This window comes from Ictidomys tridecemlineatus, chromosome 14 (genome assembly GCF_052094955.1).
Source record: "Ictidomys tridecemlineatus isolate mIctTri1 chromosome 14, mIctTri1.hap1, whole genome shotgun sequence".
Lineage (NCBI taxonomy): Eukaryota > Metazoa > Chordata > Mammalia > Rodentia > Sciuridae > Ictidomys > Ictidomys tridecemlineatus.
This window is the reverse complement of record NC_135490.1, coordinates 17,239,773-17,260,004: the sequence shown is the minus strand read 5'-3', so window position 1 is coordinate 17,260,004 and position 20,232 is coordinate 17,239,773. Positions and strand designations below refer to the sequence as shown.

The following is a 20,232-nucleotide window of genomic DNA, read 5'->3' as shown; positions in this document are numbered from 1 at the left end:
TTTGAATAGATGGTATTCGGCATAATACAAGCTAGATGCAGCACTATATTTAGACATTTGTTTTTCTTCTGATTAGATTTCTCATTAAACACCCTAACTGTGCTAGATTACATAAAAACAATGCTATTTATAATAATTTTTCAAATAACATTTGTAAATGAGAACCAGATCTTAATACAAAAGATAAAAGAAAAACATTTTGTCTCTCACATATGAAAGCTCATGGTGTATGTTCCACTTATTGTGTTATTTAGTTCAAGCCATCTTAATCTTTCTCTGAGCTGTAACAACAACAACAAAAAGGGCAACATTTCTAGACTGGCAGTTCTTCTTAATTCATCCCAGGATGTTGGGTAACTGTGACAGCAATCAGGGAAGATATGCTCTTCAGATTCTTTCTCCTATAAGTTAATTTTAAATAATATATTCTTTCTGCAGTATGCCAAACACTATTCATAATATGCCAACAAACCAAGCCAAATCAAACAAAAACTTGGATAATTCTGCATAAATGCAATATCTCTACTACTTTGTCCATACTGTAAATGTATCTACACAAAGTAAGAGTGATGGAAGATGGCATTGGTTTAAATGATACAGCTTTACAAATGGAAAATGTTCAGACACACCTTACCATGACAGTAGTCATTTGCAAGGACTAGAAACTTTGAATATAATGTAGGAAATTTTAAAAATAATTGAAAAATACTGAAAGTAGAAAAATATTTTTTTCTATTTATGAGTTATTCCTTTCCCCCATATGACCTCATGGAAATCCTGGTTAGTCAGAGAATGGACTGTCAAACAGTGTGAATGTCATATTTGGGACCCTCGATTCTAACTGAAATAAGCTCCGAATTCCTAGAATAAGAACAATATTTAAGTATGTATATTTCTTAGGCTTTGTATTTCTACAGTCTCAGGAGGGTTTGCTATTTTGAGGAAGGGCAATCTCTAATATTCTTTCCACCAATCCACTTACATGCTGCACCAAATAAAAACTTGGGATTTTGTAGTCCATTGGGTCATGGACGATGTTAATGACAAGAAGGTCTTAGTTTCTAACAATATGAAATGTGGACAAGTTTTTATATAAACAATGTAAATCACGAAATGATTCATAAGTAGAGCTACCTAACTGCTTATAAGATAAAATACTTGCTGGATTAATATTCTTTAATAGCCTTAGGGTTTTCTTATCATAATAGACCTTTATAGTATCTTTTTGTGGGCAAATTGCTTAAAAAGTTTCTCTAATTTCTGTATATTTCTATCTCCCTTGGATTCTTGGACCAATGGAGGGAATTTTTCAACAGTAGTAACATATACGATTCAATTTGTGTTTTTATTTGATGGTGAATTTTGAGGTCAAAGAAAGCTAGATATTAATGGCCTTGAAGCAGCTTTTACACCTGTTTTGGAATTGCAGTCCCTCAGGTCAGGGCCTCATTTCTGCAACCTACTGCATGTGCAAAATTGAGTCTGCTCATCATCTGAGTCAAGCCATTGAGTTGTTCTGTTATTGGAATTCACCATCACCAAAGGTCATAGAGCATCTTTGTAACAGATTTCCGTAAGAATAGCCTACTATTTATACCTGGTTGCTACAAAATCCTAGTTAAACTTGTATAAATCTATAAATTCTCAAACTTAGATGTACTTGGGGAAATAAAGCCTGATATCCAAATGTTACTAAACTCAATCATGTAATCCCTGAGCCACATCATCTATTCCTGGTTCTCTTCTCCTTTCTAGAATCTTTTTCTTTGGCAACAGTAACCTTATTTCTTCTGGACTATTATTTAAAGTTTCAGACATTTTTTTTTACCTTATGAATTAAATTTAAGAATTGTGTAGCACATTGTAAATGGCCTTTTTAAATGTTACTTAAAAATCACATGGTCAGGAATATGTCAGATGGCAGCAGAGTATTGTATCATATTGGAGTTTCCTGTCTATTCCATCTGACTCTATTCATCTTTTTCTGGAAAAAAAAAATCCTCTGAGATCGAGCACTACTAGGTTGTCACCACAGGCAATCTTGGGAAAGATGTGCAGGCCAGCAAAGTACCTTTTTACTTTATTATGTCAAAAAAACAAAGTCTTCTTTTCTTCTTTTATCGCCAGTTTGACTTTTTTCTCCACAATGAAACAGAATACATTTTAAATGTCAAATTTATTTTTAACTGGATCTTCACAGTTGCTGTTTTAAAAATTACTATTCACACACCCAAATTTATCTTTCATGGGATCAGTTCCAAAATACACATTTGTGCACGTCTATGTGTGTATATACGTGTTTGTCTATATATACATATATACACATACACGCATATATTTCTTTTGTGGCAAAATTAGAAGTTCACAAAAACTCATTATTTTTAACATTTTCAAATTATGTTTTTTTTTTTTCTTTTAGCATCAGGTGTTGAATAGTTTCCTACAATGTGTCTTTATCACTGATTTGGAGCCAATGTTCTATTTATATTTAAATAAATTTGCCATTTTTGTCATATCCTCACAAAATGACCTTGTCTGCTCCAGGTGGCAGACTTAAAAATTCTCCATGTAAAGAGTGTTAAAAGTTGAATGATAAATTTTTAGTTTTGATGAATATATTGAAGATATTTTCTTTATTTTGACAATTTCTGTGTGTTCTTTCCATGTTGATAATGATTGTCGATATTTTAATGTTAAATGTTAGAGTTGTGATCTGTTTGTGATCCTTGGGGCTTAAAAGAACTGTTTGAAAACACTCCATCCCTTTCTTAGAGTACTTTCAATGTGGGTGGAGAGGCAGACAATGGACACCAGTGATAATTCAATGAAGGAGCAAGGTCCCAGGTTCATGTAGAGAGGGAGGCAGGTTAAGTAAGGCAAGACTTTGCAGAGCTCTTGATGGAGTGCCTTCGTATAGACAGCATAGCAAGAGCACGAGAGCAAGAAGCAGAAATCCCAGGGGCATGAGTGCAGGGGAGGAGATGAGGAGACTGACCAGAAGATCAGGAAAAAGGAAAAAAGTAGAGGAAAAACGAAAGTCATTCAAAGTCAATATACATTTTATCTCTTTGAAATTTAAGTGTTGAGTTTAGTTATTAATTGATTATGAAAATTAATCAAAGCATGATCTTTCAAAACTAGATATGAATGCATATCGATGTCAGTACTGTGGGGATTTGGACAAAGCCATTTCTGGAAATAGCCAAGAGTGGTCTGTAGCAAATAAGCCTAATGCAAAAGGAAACATCTTGGTGGTCAATGTCTTAGTCTTCATTCAGGTAAACTGTCCCTGATGAGAGGAACTTGAATATGCAATAGTACATTATTGTATTTCTGCCATTGGAATACAATTCTGATTAGGTCACATAAAAATTTTAATACTAAAAATAAGTAAATTCTACATAGTAGAAATATGATTGTGCATTCAATTAATCTAAATAGGGAGGGAAATGTAATTTATACTTCTAATAACTATTAGTAGCTATCTGACAATTCAAAGAAATCAATTAATCTATGTAGGGAAGGAAATGTAATTTATACTTCTAAAAGCTATTAGCAGCTATATGACAATTCAAAGAAATCAATGATAGGACACTAGGACTATATCATTCTTTTACTTCATTTTAAATAAGTACCACAGTTTGAGGTTGGATGGAGAGGGGAGAGAAAACTCATTATGAATGAGTATTAAAAATCAACTAACTTAACATGTAATTGCATCTTAGAAATATATTTATCTGAATGCCATTTTTATAATTTACAAAAAATTTGGGGAACTACAAAAATCCATTTAGAACATCAGTTTAAAAATAGGCTTAACCAATGTATAATAATAATAATAATAATATAACATTAATAAATGCTTAAGATACACTAAGACACATACTGAATGTATGTTTACTCTAGAAACATTAGAAAAACACTAAATTTTATAGTTCACTTTTGAGTTCCCTAGAGGTTAAAGTAAAGAGGGACGTACATAACTTCTTTTAGAAAAATTAGTGTCAAAATATAAAAGTATCACCAGGTTCAGTGACGCACTCCTGTAATTTCTTCGGATCAGGAGGTTGAGACAGGATGATCGTGAGTTCAAAGTCAGCCTCAGCAACTAGTGAGACCCTGTCTCTAAATAAAATAGGATGGGAATATGGCTCAGTGGTTAAGTCCCCCTGAGTACCCTCAGAACTCTCCCCCCCTCAAAAAGATAAAAATATCTCTTTGAATATAAGAAATTCAGTAGCTATTTCAACTAATAATATAAGAAAGGTAAGGAATGGAGGACTTCAGTAACTTAACAAGGGGAAAACACAGGGAAACTGTATATGACATTTTTGAAACTGAAGTTTTGAAAACTTATCTTAAAAACTACATTCAAATAAATGGTAAAAGTGCTGACACAATCATCTCAAAACCAATTGAAAGGGCACAAGTGTTTAAAAATATGACTAATGTTGGAAGTCATTTTCAGGGCTCCATGTGGCTGCAAAATATAGAATTTTTCACACAAAACATGCAGGTATTCCAATGACTACTAAGATGGCAAGATATAAATGAGATGAATTATAAAATTATTATAATCACAACTTAAATTCATGTAGCAATGCATGTTCTTAATAAATCTATATGAAACATCCTCCTAATAATAAGTCAAAGACTTGTTATGATTAACATTTTTTTTGGTAGGGTGTACTAGGGATTGAACTCAGGGGCACTGAACCCCTGAGCCAAATCCCCAGCCCTATTTTGTATTTTATTTCGAGACAGGGTCTCACTGAGTTGCTTAGCACCTCACTGTTGCTGAGGCAGAAAGCCTGGCTTTGAACTTGCGATCTTCCTGCCTCAGCCTCCTGAGCCGCTGGGATTACAGGTATGTGCCACCAAACCCAACAATGGTTAACTTTTTAAGATAAAAAGATGTTTCACATTGGAAAAAATTGTAAATCCATATTTTATTCAAATACATTTAAATGTGTTTATAAAGAGCTACTCAAAAAATGTGAGTTTTCTTAAACTCTGCTTATAAATTTACAGTTTCATGCCCAAGATAATAGAATACTGAGGAACTGTACATGTCTTATGTAGATGGCAAAGTGTGTCCTTCAAAGGTACTGCCTTAAACTTTTTAAATTTCTCTCTCTCCAAATTCCCTCATTTCTGGCAGAGACAGGGGTGGAAACTGGCTTATCTTGAGCCCCAGAGATGTTAATTTTTTTGGAAAGTTTGAATAAAATCAATTTGACAACTTCTGAGTACTGCTATAATACAAACTTTTCTGCCAGCTTCATAGGTTATTTATTTATTTCACCCAAAGAGGAAAAAATATCTCCACTCAAAATTTTGAACATTATCTGCAATCTTTCTCTATAATAAATGCCCAAACCATATAATTTAGAACAGTTTATTAGAGTTATTAAGTCATTAGCCTTTGGATATATGCACTTCTCTACTGGTTATTGCTTAGAATTGTATATTGAAATAAAATGTTTCTAAAGATCTGAAAAAATAGACTACAGATTTAATTTTTAAGTAACTTTTTAAAACAGTTTTAGATTTATAGAAAAAAATGCAAACATAATATAAGGAACTCCCATGTACCTTACACCCAGTTTCCCCTACTTTTAACCTTTTATGTTAATATGAAACATTTGTTACAACTAGTGGAAAATACTGATAAATTTTTATTAACTGAAATATGTCCTTTATCCAGATATCTTTAGGTTTTATCTAGTATCCTTTCCAGTCTCCATTTGGGATACATTACATCTTGTTGTCACAGTTTCCTGGGCTTTATTTGGCTGTGACAGTTGGCTAGATTTTCTTCAAGTTTTGTTGTTGTTGTTGTTGCTTTGTTGTTTTTGTTTGTTTGTTTTTGTTTTGATACTGGTGATTAAACTCAAGAGTGCTTTACCACTAAGCCACATCCCCAGCAATTTATAATTTTTTTTTTTTAATTTTGAGACAGAGTCTCACTAAGTTGCATAGGTCCTTGCTAATTTGCTTCAGGCTGGCCTTGAACTTGCGATCCTCCTGTCTCAGTCTCTTGAATTGCTGGGAATACAGGCATGCATCATCAGACATTCCTCATGTATGATGATTTGATAAGTGTGCAGATTAATGGTCAGGTTTTCATAGGGTGTCCCTCAAATGAGACTTTTCTGATTTACTTTTTCCTATTGATTACACTGGAGTTCAGCATTGGGGAGAGAGGAACCCAAAGTTAGAGTACCACTTGCAGGACATGGTGAGTCAACATGACTTAACCCTATTGATCTCCTGCCCATGTGGGGTTTGCCAGGTTTCTCCAGTTTAAAGATTCTCTTCTTTTCCATCTTTCCACATTGTACTCTTTGAAAGGAAGTTGCCACAGTCTACAATGAAGTGGGAAGTGATATGCCCCCTTTGTATTTGACAGTGGATTTTCTACGTAAATGTTTGTAATTCTTCACAAAATATTTGTGTATTCTCTCCCATTTATTCTTTATTCAGTCATGCATCATATCACTAAAGACTCATGGAATTATCTGACACTTTGGTTTACACTGTGGTACTACTTTATTTCGTTGTTTAAATTATACCAGCTTTGGTCTTTGGGGGCTGGTTTCTTTGGGTTCTGTGTCCCTTTGAGATAAACCCCCAGTTGTGTTTTGTCTGTGACTTAATTTGTTTTGATTTGCTTTTCAGCACTTTCTTACTTCACAATGCTCTAAGTTTCTCCAGGCTTGTCTTGCACTCTTTCTGCCAGAGTCTGGGAATCAGTCAGATTTAAGCACTTGTGGTACCTTTTATTGGAAAATAGTATTAAAAACCAAGATCTGGACATCAGGTTTATTCCTCGATCCTGGGGTTTCAATGTCTCTATATTTTCTCAGCTGACAGAACAAGAGATAATATGTGTGTATGCTAATCCATATACAGATATGCATACCCATATATATGTATATATCTTATATACATATTCCTATATGTAATCTTTATGTCTGTATTAAACTAAAAGTGAGCCCATAGTTCATAGAAATCTCTAACTCTGATCCATGACTACCTGGTGCATGCTTTCTACACTTGCTTTTCTGCAAACTTTTTCTCCTACATTGAGAAACTTGATTCTCATGGTCCAACATTTACTTAATTGGTCTGCTCCAGTATACATTTATAGTGCTGTCAGAGTCCTTACCCCATTCCTCCATGGGGAACAATACTTTGAACTGATGCACAGTGCTGTGTACAATATTTTGTGCCTCTAGCCTTACAGACTCCATTCATTTCCAAAGGTACTTAAGAGAGTATATTTTCCCACATTCTCTTCAGTGAGGGTTTTCTATGTGTTTGTAATGTATTGTGATTATATTTTTCACAGTCTGCATTTTATTCTGGAATTCGGAACCTCCTATGTGAGATATGAATTTGCATACTAAAAGGTTAAAACTGTGAGCTATAAAGTTCTTTAGAGGATCACAAATGCAGAATGTAATGTATCCACTCTCCACTGTCATAGAGAATAGTTTGGATGCCCTTCCACTGATTATTTTATTGTCACTATAGAATTTTTGCCTTTTCTAGAACATCACATAATTGGAGTTAAAAATAAAGTCCTTTTCAGTCCAGGTTATTTAATGTAGCAATATGCATTTAATGTTCATGCATTCATCTTTATGTCTTCATAACTTATCTGCTTCTTTATGAATAGTATATCATTATATGAATTTATCACAATTTGTTTATCCATTCACCTATTGAAGGACATTTTTATAACTTCACGTTTTGGTGATTATTGACAAAAAAAAATAGAAAGTTGTCTTCCAAAGTGGCTGTACCAATTTGAATCCCAACAAGCAATCAGTAAGAGTTCCTGTTACTTTACATCCTTGGTAGCATTGGGTTAGCACCAGGTTTTTGGAGCTTAATCCCTTCAATAGGTACATAGAGTTGTCTCATTTTTGTTTTACTTTGCAATTATCTAATGACACATGATGCTAGCATATTTTCATATGTGTATCTTCTTTGTTGAGATGTCTGTTCAGATTATTTTCCCATTTTATTGGGTTGTTTTCTTGTTATTGAGTTTTGAGAATTCTTTGTATGTTTTGAATACATCTTAATCTTGTATGCATTTTGCAAATGTTTTCTTCCAGTTGCTGGTTTTCCTTTTTTATTCTCTTAAGAGATTTCCAGAGAGCAGAAGCTTGTAATTTTAATAAATTTCAACCTTAGCCTTTTTCTTTCACATATCATAATTTTAGCATTGTATTTAATACCTCATTGCTAATCCCAAAGCCACCCACATTATTCCTATCTGTTCTAGAAATTTTAGAGTTTTGCATTTACATTTAGCTCTATGTTCCACTTTGAATTTCATTCTGTGAACACTGTAAGGTCTGTGACTAGACATTTTTTTAACAAGTGCATATCCAGTTATTCAGAACCATTTATTGAAAAGACTACCCTTTTTTCCATTGGATTGCCTTTGCTCCTTTGCCAAAGATGAGTTGACAATATTCATGAGTCTATTGATGAACTCTGTATTATGTTCGATTGTTTAATATATTATTTTATTAGTATTGTACTGTCTTGTCTACTATAACTTTATAGTAAGTTTTGAAACACTGTGTATCCCACAACTTTGTTCTTCTTTAGTTGTGTTGCCTAGTCTAGGTATTTTGCCATCCTACATAAATTTTAGAATAAGTTTGTCAAAATAGCTTGCTGGGATTTATATTGGACATTGCACTGAATTCATAGCTCAAGTAGGGAAGAACTTATGTGTGAACAATTTTTAGTCTTCCCATTTATGAACAAACACTATGACTGCTATCGTTGAGTTTTTATTTTTTAAATTAAAGTTCTATAGTTTTCCATATGAATCCTGTAAATATTTTGTTATGTTTATGCAGAAATGTTGGTGCTTTTAATTTCCAAAACCCAGTTGTTCATTAACAGAGATAAGCAAGTGAGTATATAGAAAAGCAGTTGGCTTTTGTATATTAACCTTATATTTGGGCAATAGTTCTCCAACTCTATTATCACTTTTTTCTCCTTATAGTATTCCAGCTGTACATATGTTAAATCTTTTAAAATTATCCCACAGTTCTTAGATGTTCTACATTTTCTCACATTCTTTGTTCTTTCCTGTTTCATTTTCTAATGTTCACTGGAGCAGTTGGTGTGAATTATAGGAATGCATGTTACAGTTTTCTGGATTTTCAGGGACAAACTCTTGGAACACACATACACATACATACTTTCATGGAAGAAAAATTAATTCTCAAATATATACAATCTAGTAAGGAAGGGAAACATATTTCTAACTACCCTCTTCCTTCTCCTATTTGTAAGATATTTCTTTCATTATAGAAATCAAACCTCATTATTATCCTGTTGGGTTGGAGTATGTGTCCAATAGTTGAGACATAGTTCTGAATGACACCTGAGCTAAAAAAAAAACATACACAGCCAAAACTCAGAAATTGATCATTGAAAAAAAAAAACCCTTGAAATTCTAGACGAGGGCCATTTTCAAGTCTTACATTTGAGGCCAAGAGACACCTTCCCAATTGTCTGTATGTGGTAAACAGAGGGAATATTTATTGAAGGTCATAATCACACTTGAAGGGATATAATACAGAATAGGCAAATTTGAGGAAGAAGATAGTTGAAGAAATAGAGATGTATGTAGGGGTAGACAACTGTGTTTTTCTGCGGGAAACAAAATACTGATTTTTTGATTAAATTAAATTAGACTTGGAATAAAGTAAGGTGAGCATATGAGACTCACTTGAGCAAATCAATCAGGTTTCCAGACTGCAGAGCTTCAGGCGGCGTTTTATGTGAATAGCATCCAGTAGCACAATGCCATTTGCACGGGTGCTGTGTGAATGAAGCCCTCTGGGTTGTGCCATCCAGCTTATTGTGAAAGGAGCCCTTGGAATAATAACAATTTTAATTTTCATGTGAATTACTTTTAATCTTGCTTCTTTTAAGAGTCTTCCAAAATCAACCTTTCCTGGAACACGATACTAAGTTAAATGTCATTTCTCAAAATATCTACAGTGGCACTGCACTATCATTGTACATGTATCTCGGTACATGTAAAAGATTGTGTACTTGTCTCTTCCCCCTCCTGCCTCTAAGCTCTGGGTCTGTTCCATCTCTGTACCCAGGACTCCAAACTCAGTGTCTGGCACAAAGGAAATATTCAGTAAATGTTTCCTGCACTAAAAGTAAATTATTCTCCATAAGATATACCCAATTGCCTTATATTTTTTTTCCAATTTTAATTTGTTGTCAATTTAGTCCACAGAGAATGCACTATGCTCCTATTTATTAAATTAAATATCTGCTTGGAGTGGCATATTAAAAATTAAGCTTAGTTAAATCTCAATTTCCTGTGATCATTATATAAGTTGCTCATTGCTGCATCTCATATTAGCTTGGTTCAGTGGTTAGATAGCAATTAACATGAATGCTTAATGACCACTTTCCTATTCTGATATATTACTAATGATACTTACAGTTTAAAGTGCTTTAGGGTTAATTATAAATGTTTATAATTTTCCTACCCTTCTGGCTGACAGTACATTCTTAGACCTAGGAATATGATGCAGGCTTCAGACCCTTGTAGGAAGAAGGCTGGTCTGCAGAGGCTCAGCCATCAACATTTTTAACTCTTTAGTTCTTCCAACTTGCCTACTACACTATTTCTAGAATTTCTACTTTAGCATCAATGATACGGAAATTTTTTTCTTTGAATGTGATACATAATTTGATTGTTTCTTGGTGACAAAACAGAAGATATTTTTTGAGGGAAGTCACAACAGTCTGGGACCCAAAGGGATTTAAGGAGTGAGACAATGGATCTCTCCATTTTATCCCTGTCTTTCTTTTCAATTCTCTTCTACACCCAAGCTGCTTCTATTGAGATAAATTAGAGATTGGATTCTCCTACCTTAGCAGAAGCATATTATAAAGAACAAGTCATAAGACAAAAATTCTGTTTTAAAACATAATATGGATGGATATCCAGACATAGTAAAGCAACCATCACAGGCCTTTTATATGTTTCTCATTAAAATAATAAATATTAAGTGGTCACAAACTATGTAGCTTGGTATTGTCTATTATTTCACACATTTAATTTTCTTTGTAAATATTTCTATGAATATGTCCAAGCTGAATCACAAGCTTTCCAACCTATAGAAACATTATGTTTCTTTTCTGTTTTCCCTTGTCAGTACAGTGCCCATCTTTAATACTTAATTCTTATTATTAACATTATTTATATGAAAGTATGCATTTTTAACTCTGAAATATTTAGCTCAATTAATAATTCTAAAATTAAGATAACTGATACATGCAATAGCAAATCAGAATGCAGTGGATATTTTACTGTAATATATATTTTGGTTGGTGTAGCCAAAATCTAATAGTTTTTAACAAGATGACTTGGTGATAGCAGGTCCGCAAAACAGTTCAAAAAGATGATTTGCACAAGCCAATTTCAGGGAGTGGGTCAGGATGAGTAGACAGTCACCTTAGAGTTAAGCAAATAAATGTATAAGTCACAAAATTAGGGATCAGAAAGGACCCAGTGATTCTCAGACTAAAAATTTCTCTAGAGTGGATTATTGTATAGTCAATTCAAATAAGAAGTGAAAGTAATCTTCATCTCATAGCTCTCTTCAGCACCTACACTATCATGGGAGTGGGGGATAAATACTTATGGATTAATGCCAACCAAATAAGGAGTGTCATGTGTACCACGACCACCATCACATATCAAAAGCATGCTGCAAAAGAAGTTATGCTACTTCATTTAATCTCAGAATCTGAGTGGGAAATAAGAAGTTGGCTGCTTCACAAACACACCTCAGGATGGATACTGATGATACAATAATTTTGTGGACCACTATGTGGTGCTTTTCATTCATGCATGAATTCAACATTTTATTATAAGTTCTAAAGTGATACGAAATTATACAGTTAAAATTTTTAAGAAGTGGATGGCAGATAACTTAGAAGTGGAACATTTGTTTATACTTGATGAAACAGTTTTGGTCATTATGTATCATTTCACTCTTTGCCTTTGAACAAAGATACTCATTTTCATTTACTCTTAGAGCACTTCAAGAAATGCAATTAAAAACTGATGAGTAACCAAGATAGTGAGTTCTGGGAATGTGGAAATATTTACTTTTGGTGAAGTGCAAATTAGTTGGATATGCAGATTTAGTATTAAATAGATATTTTCATAAAATCTCAAGCAATGGGTTTGAAAAGGCAAGCACCAATAATTTGTTGCTCATTCAGACAAAGGTTTTCAAGTTCCCCTCACCATTTCTCTGTATCTCAAATGAATGAGTTACTCATATTAGATAGTCAATCTTATTAAGAAATTCATTTCGATGAGCATCTTAAACTTAATTTTTATGAAAGTTTTTATCACTTCCCTATTTACATTGTTCAGATCCATTTAACTTGAGTATTTTGTCATTTAGAGTAATAACTCATCAATCCATGGTGCAATCTTTCTTTGTTACTTTTCTTAGTGCTCTGAAATGTGCTATTTTGAATCCCTGAAATGTTATAAACCACCAGATTGCTAATTGCTTTGGATGCTGTGAAAAATAATTACTCCACATTATTTTTGATATTTAATTGACAGTGTAATGCATTTAACTAAAGACCTGCAATAAACTATTTCTAATTACTGAGGGTGGTGGAGTGGAAAAGTAGGCTGTAAAACTTTACAAGGAAAGCAATGTTTCTCCATTATGTTAAAAGTCCTTGTTGATAGAACTTTCTCAGAAACAAAAAAGTTCTCCCAAATGGAAAATTCTGGTAAGCTTTAGAAGGAGTTGTAGAGTAGTTCTAGTAATAATATAATAAGGATTTTAATAAATTATTATGTTTAAATAGATCATACAGTGATGTATGTCATATTTCTAAATTTACTATACACTTGCACTGAAATGTTTTTCTTCTACACGTGGCAGAACTTTACAAGAGGGATTATCAGGGATCAACCTGAATGAGTAATCTGTCACTGGTCTGTATTCATTTTATTCTGCTTCTGTAGGACATTTTGCTGAAAAGCAGTAACACATTTTATTTGTCATTGATACAGTCATGTACTGCATGATGACACTTTGGTGAATAATGGACGGTACATACAAAGTGAGATTATAATGGAGCTTAAAAATCCCCGATGCCTAGTGATGTCACAGACACCTTAGACATCATGGTGCAAAGCATCATCCCTGTGTTTTCAATGATGCTGCTATAGACAGATCTACTGTGCTGCTAGTCATATAAAAATATAGCACATACAATTATGTGCAGTATGTTATGCCTGATAATAAACAACTGTGTTTCTGGATTATGCACTTACTATACTGTACTTTGCATTATTATTTTACAGTGAACTCCCACTACTTTTTTGGAAAAAGAAAATGTTTTCTGTGCTTTTCCAGAATCAGCAGAATCATCTCTTGTTTTATGGAGGTATAGGATTTTCACTTGTATTTGTGCAAACATGAGTATCAACATCTCATAATGTTTTATGGTTCCATTAATAGGCCAAATCCTGTGATTGAACTAGGCCATCCAGGTCTAGGCAAGTACATTCCTTGATATTCTCACAACACCAAAACTACTGCCAGACTCCTTTCTCAGAACATATATTAACTGTTAACTTACTTGTGAGTGTTGGTAGATATTATCAGGGGGTGGGTCTGTTCTTGGCTCCCAGGGTAAGAACCTATCACTACAAACAGATCCCTGGAAATAATACTTAGAGCCCAGTGCAAGAAACTTATGTTTCTAGGAGAATCACAGACAAGCCATGAAAGTGTTAGGTTCTTTCAGGAGATGTGTACTATTTTCACTATCCTGTGACTCCCAGATATTATTAATATTATTTGGCATATTATTGTTTTCCTATTCATGATTCCTTGTTAAAATAAAATGCCCCCAATGGTATTTCTTTAAATTGTTGATTTAACTTCAATTTTTGTGTATTTTTCCAAAACATAACTAAAATAAGTGACCTGTTTCAGGGAATGTAAATTATTTTCAGAATTTCAGAAATTGAAAAGGGAAAAGAGGAAGGAGAAAATGCTGGGCTGGTGTGAAGCGATAGCCCGTAACCCTCACAGAATCCCAAACAACACGCGAACACCCGAGATCTCAGGGGATTTGGCTGATACCTCTCAAACCTCCACATTGGTGAGTGGAAAGTTATTTTACCTCACAATGGCTTATACTTAAATGGAATGCTAAGAAATGGGGAGAGGATGACATGCTAAGTAAGTGTTCATCTCCTTTACAGTTGTGTTTGCCTTTCTGGTATAATATTCATTTAAATCCAGTTTAATGGATGGCAATAAAATATCTCAATTAACTAAAAATATCATGTAACAGTATAATTTAACTTAAATTAAACAATTATTTCTTTTTCTTTCTTTTACTTTGGAATTATTCTTAATTATGTTAGCAACTTAGAGAAATTCTAAAAGTTCTTGGAATCTGTAATTCCATTATAACTGTATAATGGAATCATTGTGGGGAAAGCAAATGAGTCAGCCGAATACAATTAAAGAATTAGAATCATACTTTCTGTATTTTCTTATACTTTTTCTAAAACTATCTGAGTAAAAGGATTAAAGCCTGGTGATTTTCACCAATTGTGAATTAAAGGGCTGCAAAATAATTTGAAGAACAAATCAATAATATACTCTACAATGTTTTGTTTTCAGCTTTAATTAGCCACTATTTTCCAGTAATAGGAGTAGATGATTCATTGGCAAGAGGACTTTTAAATATTCTTTGCTTAGATTTTGGCTATAAAATAATTTTTTTTAATTTAAAGATGGAAAATTCCATTCACTAAGTTTTAAATTAACATTTAAACATATGTATTATCATGTTATCATTTTATAAGAATGTGCATGTTTCCATTAGCCTATTTTACTAGTTGATAAACATATAATTAAATATCACTTGGACTGGGGATGTGGCTAAAGTTGTAGTGCACTCGCCTGACATGCGCAGGGTACTGGGTTTGATCCTCAGCACCACATAAAAATAAAATAAAGATGTTGTGTCCACCGAAAACTAACAAATAAATATTAAAAAAATCTCTCTCTCTCTTTTTTAAAAAAAAATCACTAAAATGTTATCTAGGGTTCTTTTTTAACTTTTGGTTTATTTGAAAATTTTTATTACTTCATTGTCTTAGTCTGTTTGTTCTACTGTATGAAGGGGTGGCTTATGACAAACAGATTTGGATCACGGACTTTGTCTGAACTGTGAGACTATAAAAATTTTGTGTTGTCAGTATAGTGAGTAATGCTTCCTCTTCATGAGAAAATGGAACATGATATGAATATTTAATGACCATAAAGGTAGATTGTGGCAGAGATGATATGGGTGCTCTCTAATGCCATCTCCTTTTCCTGGCTGTAAAGGAGTACAGCATTCACTGCCTTCCCTCAGATTGGTTTCTAGTCACGGTCAGGGTGTCCTTGGAGGGAGGGAGGAGTGACAAGCTCCCTTGGGCCTCATCTGTAAGGTCACTGGTCCCATTCATGGAGGTTGCACGCTCATGGCCTGATCCCTTCCCAAAGGCCCACCTCTGATTACCATCACCTCAGGGTGAGGATTTCAGCATATGAAGTTCTAAGAGGACATAAACATTCAGATCACATCGTTAATGTAGAGATAATGATCCCGAATAAACATTAGTGAATGAATGTCACAGAAGCAAGGAACGGGATTCTGGTTGACGGAAACTTAAAAGTAGCATCAAAATCCTGCTTAAGTCCCTTCCTTTTGGATTGCTGGGGGAGGGCTAAGGGTATGGAGAGATGGGTGCAATACTATTGGATATTCAGAGTTCTAAAGAATAGATTCTTTGAAATTATCACCTGCGCTGTGTCATTTCACTCTAACACAATCTTTTGCTAAGTTATCTTTTACAATAAAACTGCTTGTCATACAATAAACCTGTGTTATACAATATAATAAAACTGTGTTATACGATATTTATACACACAGCTGATGACTAGAATTGTATGTAGCTCAGCGATAGAGCACTTACCTAGCATGTGCCAGGCCCTGAGTCAGATTCTCAATACCAGAAAATAGATGCATTCTCAAGTATCAGTCAATAACTAAAAAAATTTAAATAAAGAAATATTTTCTCCTGTAGTTCTAATAAAGGAGCTTTTAGTGCTTAACTCCTATTTTATGGAATCATCAATCAAAAACCACATAAAATCTTGAGCAAACACTTGGCCTAGCTTTCTGCCTATAACCAGTAACCTAATATTACCTTCATTTCACAGAGGTGCATTGTGGCCCAGAGAAGTTAATTGACTTACGGATAGCTGGTAAAGATGAAAGGGTGACAGGTAACAGGCTTCTGAAGGCCAGGCTTTTCTACTAAGCACACCATCTCCTTTCCTTGATGACATTTTCTTCCCATTCAAATAATTTTAGTAGAAAGAAAGCTATACCAAGTTATCGATTTAATTAAATGCAGTAGTTATTTGATACTGTATTAGGGGAATAACCTCAAACCCTTGTAGCACATAAACCTCAAACCTGTTTCTTAACAAAGAGAAATAAAACATTTCTTTCTCTTCTCAGAGCCTGATGTGTGTTGGGCAGCTGTCCTTGGATGTTTGCTGCCTACCAATAACATTCCTTCCATCTTCTGATGCTGCCCTCTTAAACATGTGACCTCTTGGGTCACTAAGGAAAATAAGGAGATTGGGCCTTTAATGCACGGAGCAGCCTTGAAAGCCTGGGCCTCATCCAATTGGTCAAAACCTAACCCCTTGGCCCAATTAAAGTGTAGGAGAAGGTGGTGAAGGTTGTATTCCTATGCAGCAAGGGAAGTGAGATGGAATTAGTAAACCACCATCTCATCTCTGCCACAGCCCACTTCTCACGAAAAGATGAGTATTTCAGGAAATATTCAATGCATGTTTCTTTCTTTCATAAAAGGGAGCATTATTCTCTAGACTGACAACACAAAATTCTTCTTGTCTCAGAACTCAAAGTTCACATTGTCCTCATCAAATAAAGGTGACAGTGGTGACCATGATCAAATTATCTGCCTATAATCAATGTACAAGAGAATAATGCTTTTCCCCATGTAATGGAGATTATGAAACCAGGAGTTGTTTTCAGTTTTAAATACCTTGAGTCTCCTATTTCCAGAATCTTGGCATTGTAATTTTCCAATTCCTTGAAATCTTATTAGGGTTCTGATAGTGTTGCTTCTGACAATCCATGTGTCTGGATTTTTTTTTTTTTTGGCATGCCTTTTACCTCACTCTTCTCCCATGTCTCTATCAAGTTGATCTTGTCTTGAAAAATATGTATAATACAGAGAAATGGGTTTACAACTTGGAGGTTATAGCTTGATTATCAGGGTAGAAAGCTGAGTTAGGAAATTAACAATACACTGGGAAATTTCAAATGCTATCATGATAAAAATTTGCTTCTGTTTACAATTCAGTCCAATATAAGTAACTTGACTTATCAACAAAGAATGCAGGGATTCGTTTCCTCACATCTCATGCTGCTATTGTTAAAAACATGGCTTTTGAACTTATTAGAGAAGGGAAAGAGAATGAGTGGTTAATCATGAAACTACATAGGTAGGTGTAAAGGTGATGGGCCTCTCACTCTGTCCTCATACCATTGGCTGGAAATCATGGACATATGCAAATACATATGTAAGAATGCTGGGAAAAATAGTCTTCCTCCATGACACAAATAGGAAATGTAAGGTATTTAGTCAGTCTCTATCGCAAATGCATTCCTTCCTTGTGAGGTAATCTTTTGATTTGCATTTCCACTTTGTATAAGCATACATTTATTATTATTCCCCTGCTGTCAACCAGAGCATTTTAGGCTATCAAGTATAAATTATATGCCTTCTAAAGATGAAGATGATCAGGATCATGATCACGATGATGGCTGTTATGTTCCAGGACCTTTTCTAAGCATATTACAAATATATTCATTTTTAAGATTCACAAAAATCTGATGAGGTGGGTATGATCATTGCTCCTATCATATGGATAAAGAAACTTAGGTATAGAGAAACTTTAAAACCTATCCAAACTGACTTTGGTAATAACCGATGAAGCCGGTTTTTCAACAATTCAAGCAGTCTTAACCGGTAACTCCACTCTATAATAGTGTCCCTCCTGAGTTGGGGAAAGACTGCCATCATTATCTGAATTGTATATATTTGACTAAAAACAAAGATTGCAAAATAATTCATTACAGCATAAACACAAGTAAAATCTTTCCTTTATAATACACTGTTCTATGTGCCTGTTAGACTATTCGGTGCTCTACATGGATCGACATATAAATGTGGACAGTTTCACAGCATTTGCACCGTCTCATTCTCAGTAACTGATCTGATTGAAAAGATCTAGGTTTTCTATTTTGATTTATAAGGCAATTCACGCTACCTGCTTGATAAACTCAGAAAATATTTATTGAGCTTAAAATCTTTGAAAATAAATAAGAACTTTGAGGGACTTGAAGGATTATGCTTATGAAGCAGAGATCCTCACCACTGTAACCTAAATGGGAAAAGGCATCTCATCTTAAATGACAGGCAGGGAAGAAATCTCTCTTTAAATTTATTGGAACACGATTATACTTGTTAAAAACAAAAACACTTTATGCCAACTCTACCCTTAAGCAATTTATTGAATCAAATCAGAGCTCCAATATTAAATTTAAAGTGAGAGCAAAGGAGATCAAAATAATCAAGAATTAAGAAGGTGAATGATTCTATGAGGATTAGAGTTGAAAAATCTATGGAAGTCAACATAGGAAGATTAGAAAATGTCATTTTTAGATGGTCAGCAATGACTCCAGAGAAAATTACCCATCTACAATCAATGATAATTCTTTGAGGCTATTAATAGGCTGTCATCGGGTAGAGAAGAAAAAGTGTCACTCCATTTGTTTGATAGAAATGACTTGTCACTTTCAAATAGCTCAGACGATGTTTCTCTAGACTTCTATGGATAGGTGCTCCTTGATTTATGCTGGGTTATGTTTAACCCATCATAAATTGAAAATATTAAGTAAAAATGTGTTTAATACACTTAGTGAACATGATCAGAGTGTAGCAAAATCATACACAGATGATCACACACAGCTAGCTTGGAACTATGGCATACTGGACACTGCCCAGCACCAAGACTGAATATTGTACTAAACATGATAACCTGGAAAAAAATCAAAATTCAAAACTGTAAGTACGGGTTCTACTAATGCTTATTACATTCACATCATAGTAAAGTTGAAAATTTTTTAAGTGGAATCATCATAAGTCAGGGTCTGTCTGTACATAGTCCAGGATGAGATGCTTGCTGATCTAGAAAAGACTAAAGAGAAACTACCTGAGAAAGTTCTCAAGGAGAAACATGCAATACATATATATAAAAGTCAGGTGAAAAGTTATTTGTAATGAGATACATACTTATAAAAATATAATTTTCAAAGCAGATTTAATTATCTAAATAGGTAATGAAATAGAGATACTATTTAAAAATTTATATGATTTACTTTAAATGATTAGGGCCCAGGTATCTTAATTTCTAGGGCTATTTTATACACCAGGCTCATTATGAGGTGTTGATACTCATGTTTGCACAAATACCAGTGAAAATCCTATGCCTCTAAGGGATCAGATAACCAATACCAGTAGCAAGCAAGAAAGAACCATTGGAGAACTTAGATGCTGTCTGATTTTTAAATCCCAAGATACATGTCTTGAAGTGAGGCATCATTTACTGATAATATATAATTTACAAATCAAATTTTCAGCTACTGGAACAAATATGTTCTCATACAGTCTGATAAGCATTTATTAATAAAATAAGCAGCAAAAAAAGATTTGTTTAATTATTTCATAAACAATCTTTTATTTTCAAAATACGACAGTTGTGTTAAAAGCCAAAGTTTATAAAACTGATGAAAAATTATGAATGAAAATTAAGTGCTCTTGTCTTCTTTTAGAAGTTTTTAAGTGAATTTTTGTGTTCTACTTGAGGAATCCTACCATTATCAGCTTATAAGTGTTGTCCTTATTAGTAACAGCTATTCTAACATTTGCTTTGTTTTGTGCTTAACCAGCCCACTTTTGTATTTGTGCAATATAGAAAAACACCTGAACTTGAGACTTTTTTTTCTAGAATC

At 33.8% G+C, this 20,232-nt stretch overlaps 1 protein-coding gene across 10 annotated transcripts in view; it reads left to right on the top strand.

The window, feature by feature from the left end:
* Positions 1 to 20,232, top strand: part of Marchf1 (membrane associated ring-CH-type finger 1) — a 712,326-nt gene that overhangs the window by 413,099 nt on the left and 278,995 nt on the right. For 6 of the 10 annotated variants that reach the window (XM_078030948.1, XM_078030950.1, XM_078030954.1 and 3 more), the window contains 2 exons: positions 13,412 to 13,494; positions 14,069 to 14,217. The exons of 2 other annotated variants lie outside the window; for them this stretch is intronic. In XM_078030948.1, coding sequence (XP_077887074.1) covers positions 13,412 to 13,494; positions 14,069 to 14,217 — 232 coding nt within the window. The remainder of the gene's footprint in view (positions 1 to 13,411; positions 13,495 to 14,068; positions 14,218 to 20,232) is intronic. 2 more of the 10 variants (XM_040293424.2, XM_078030953.1) reach the window with 1 other exon arrangement.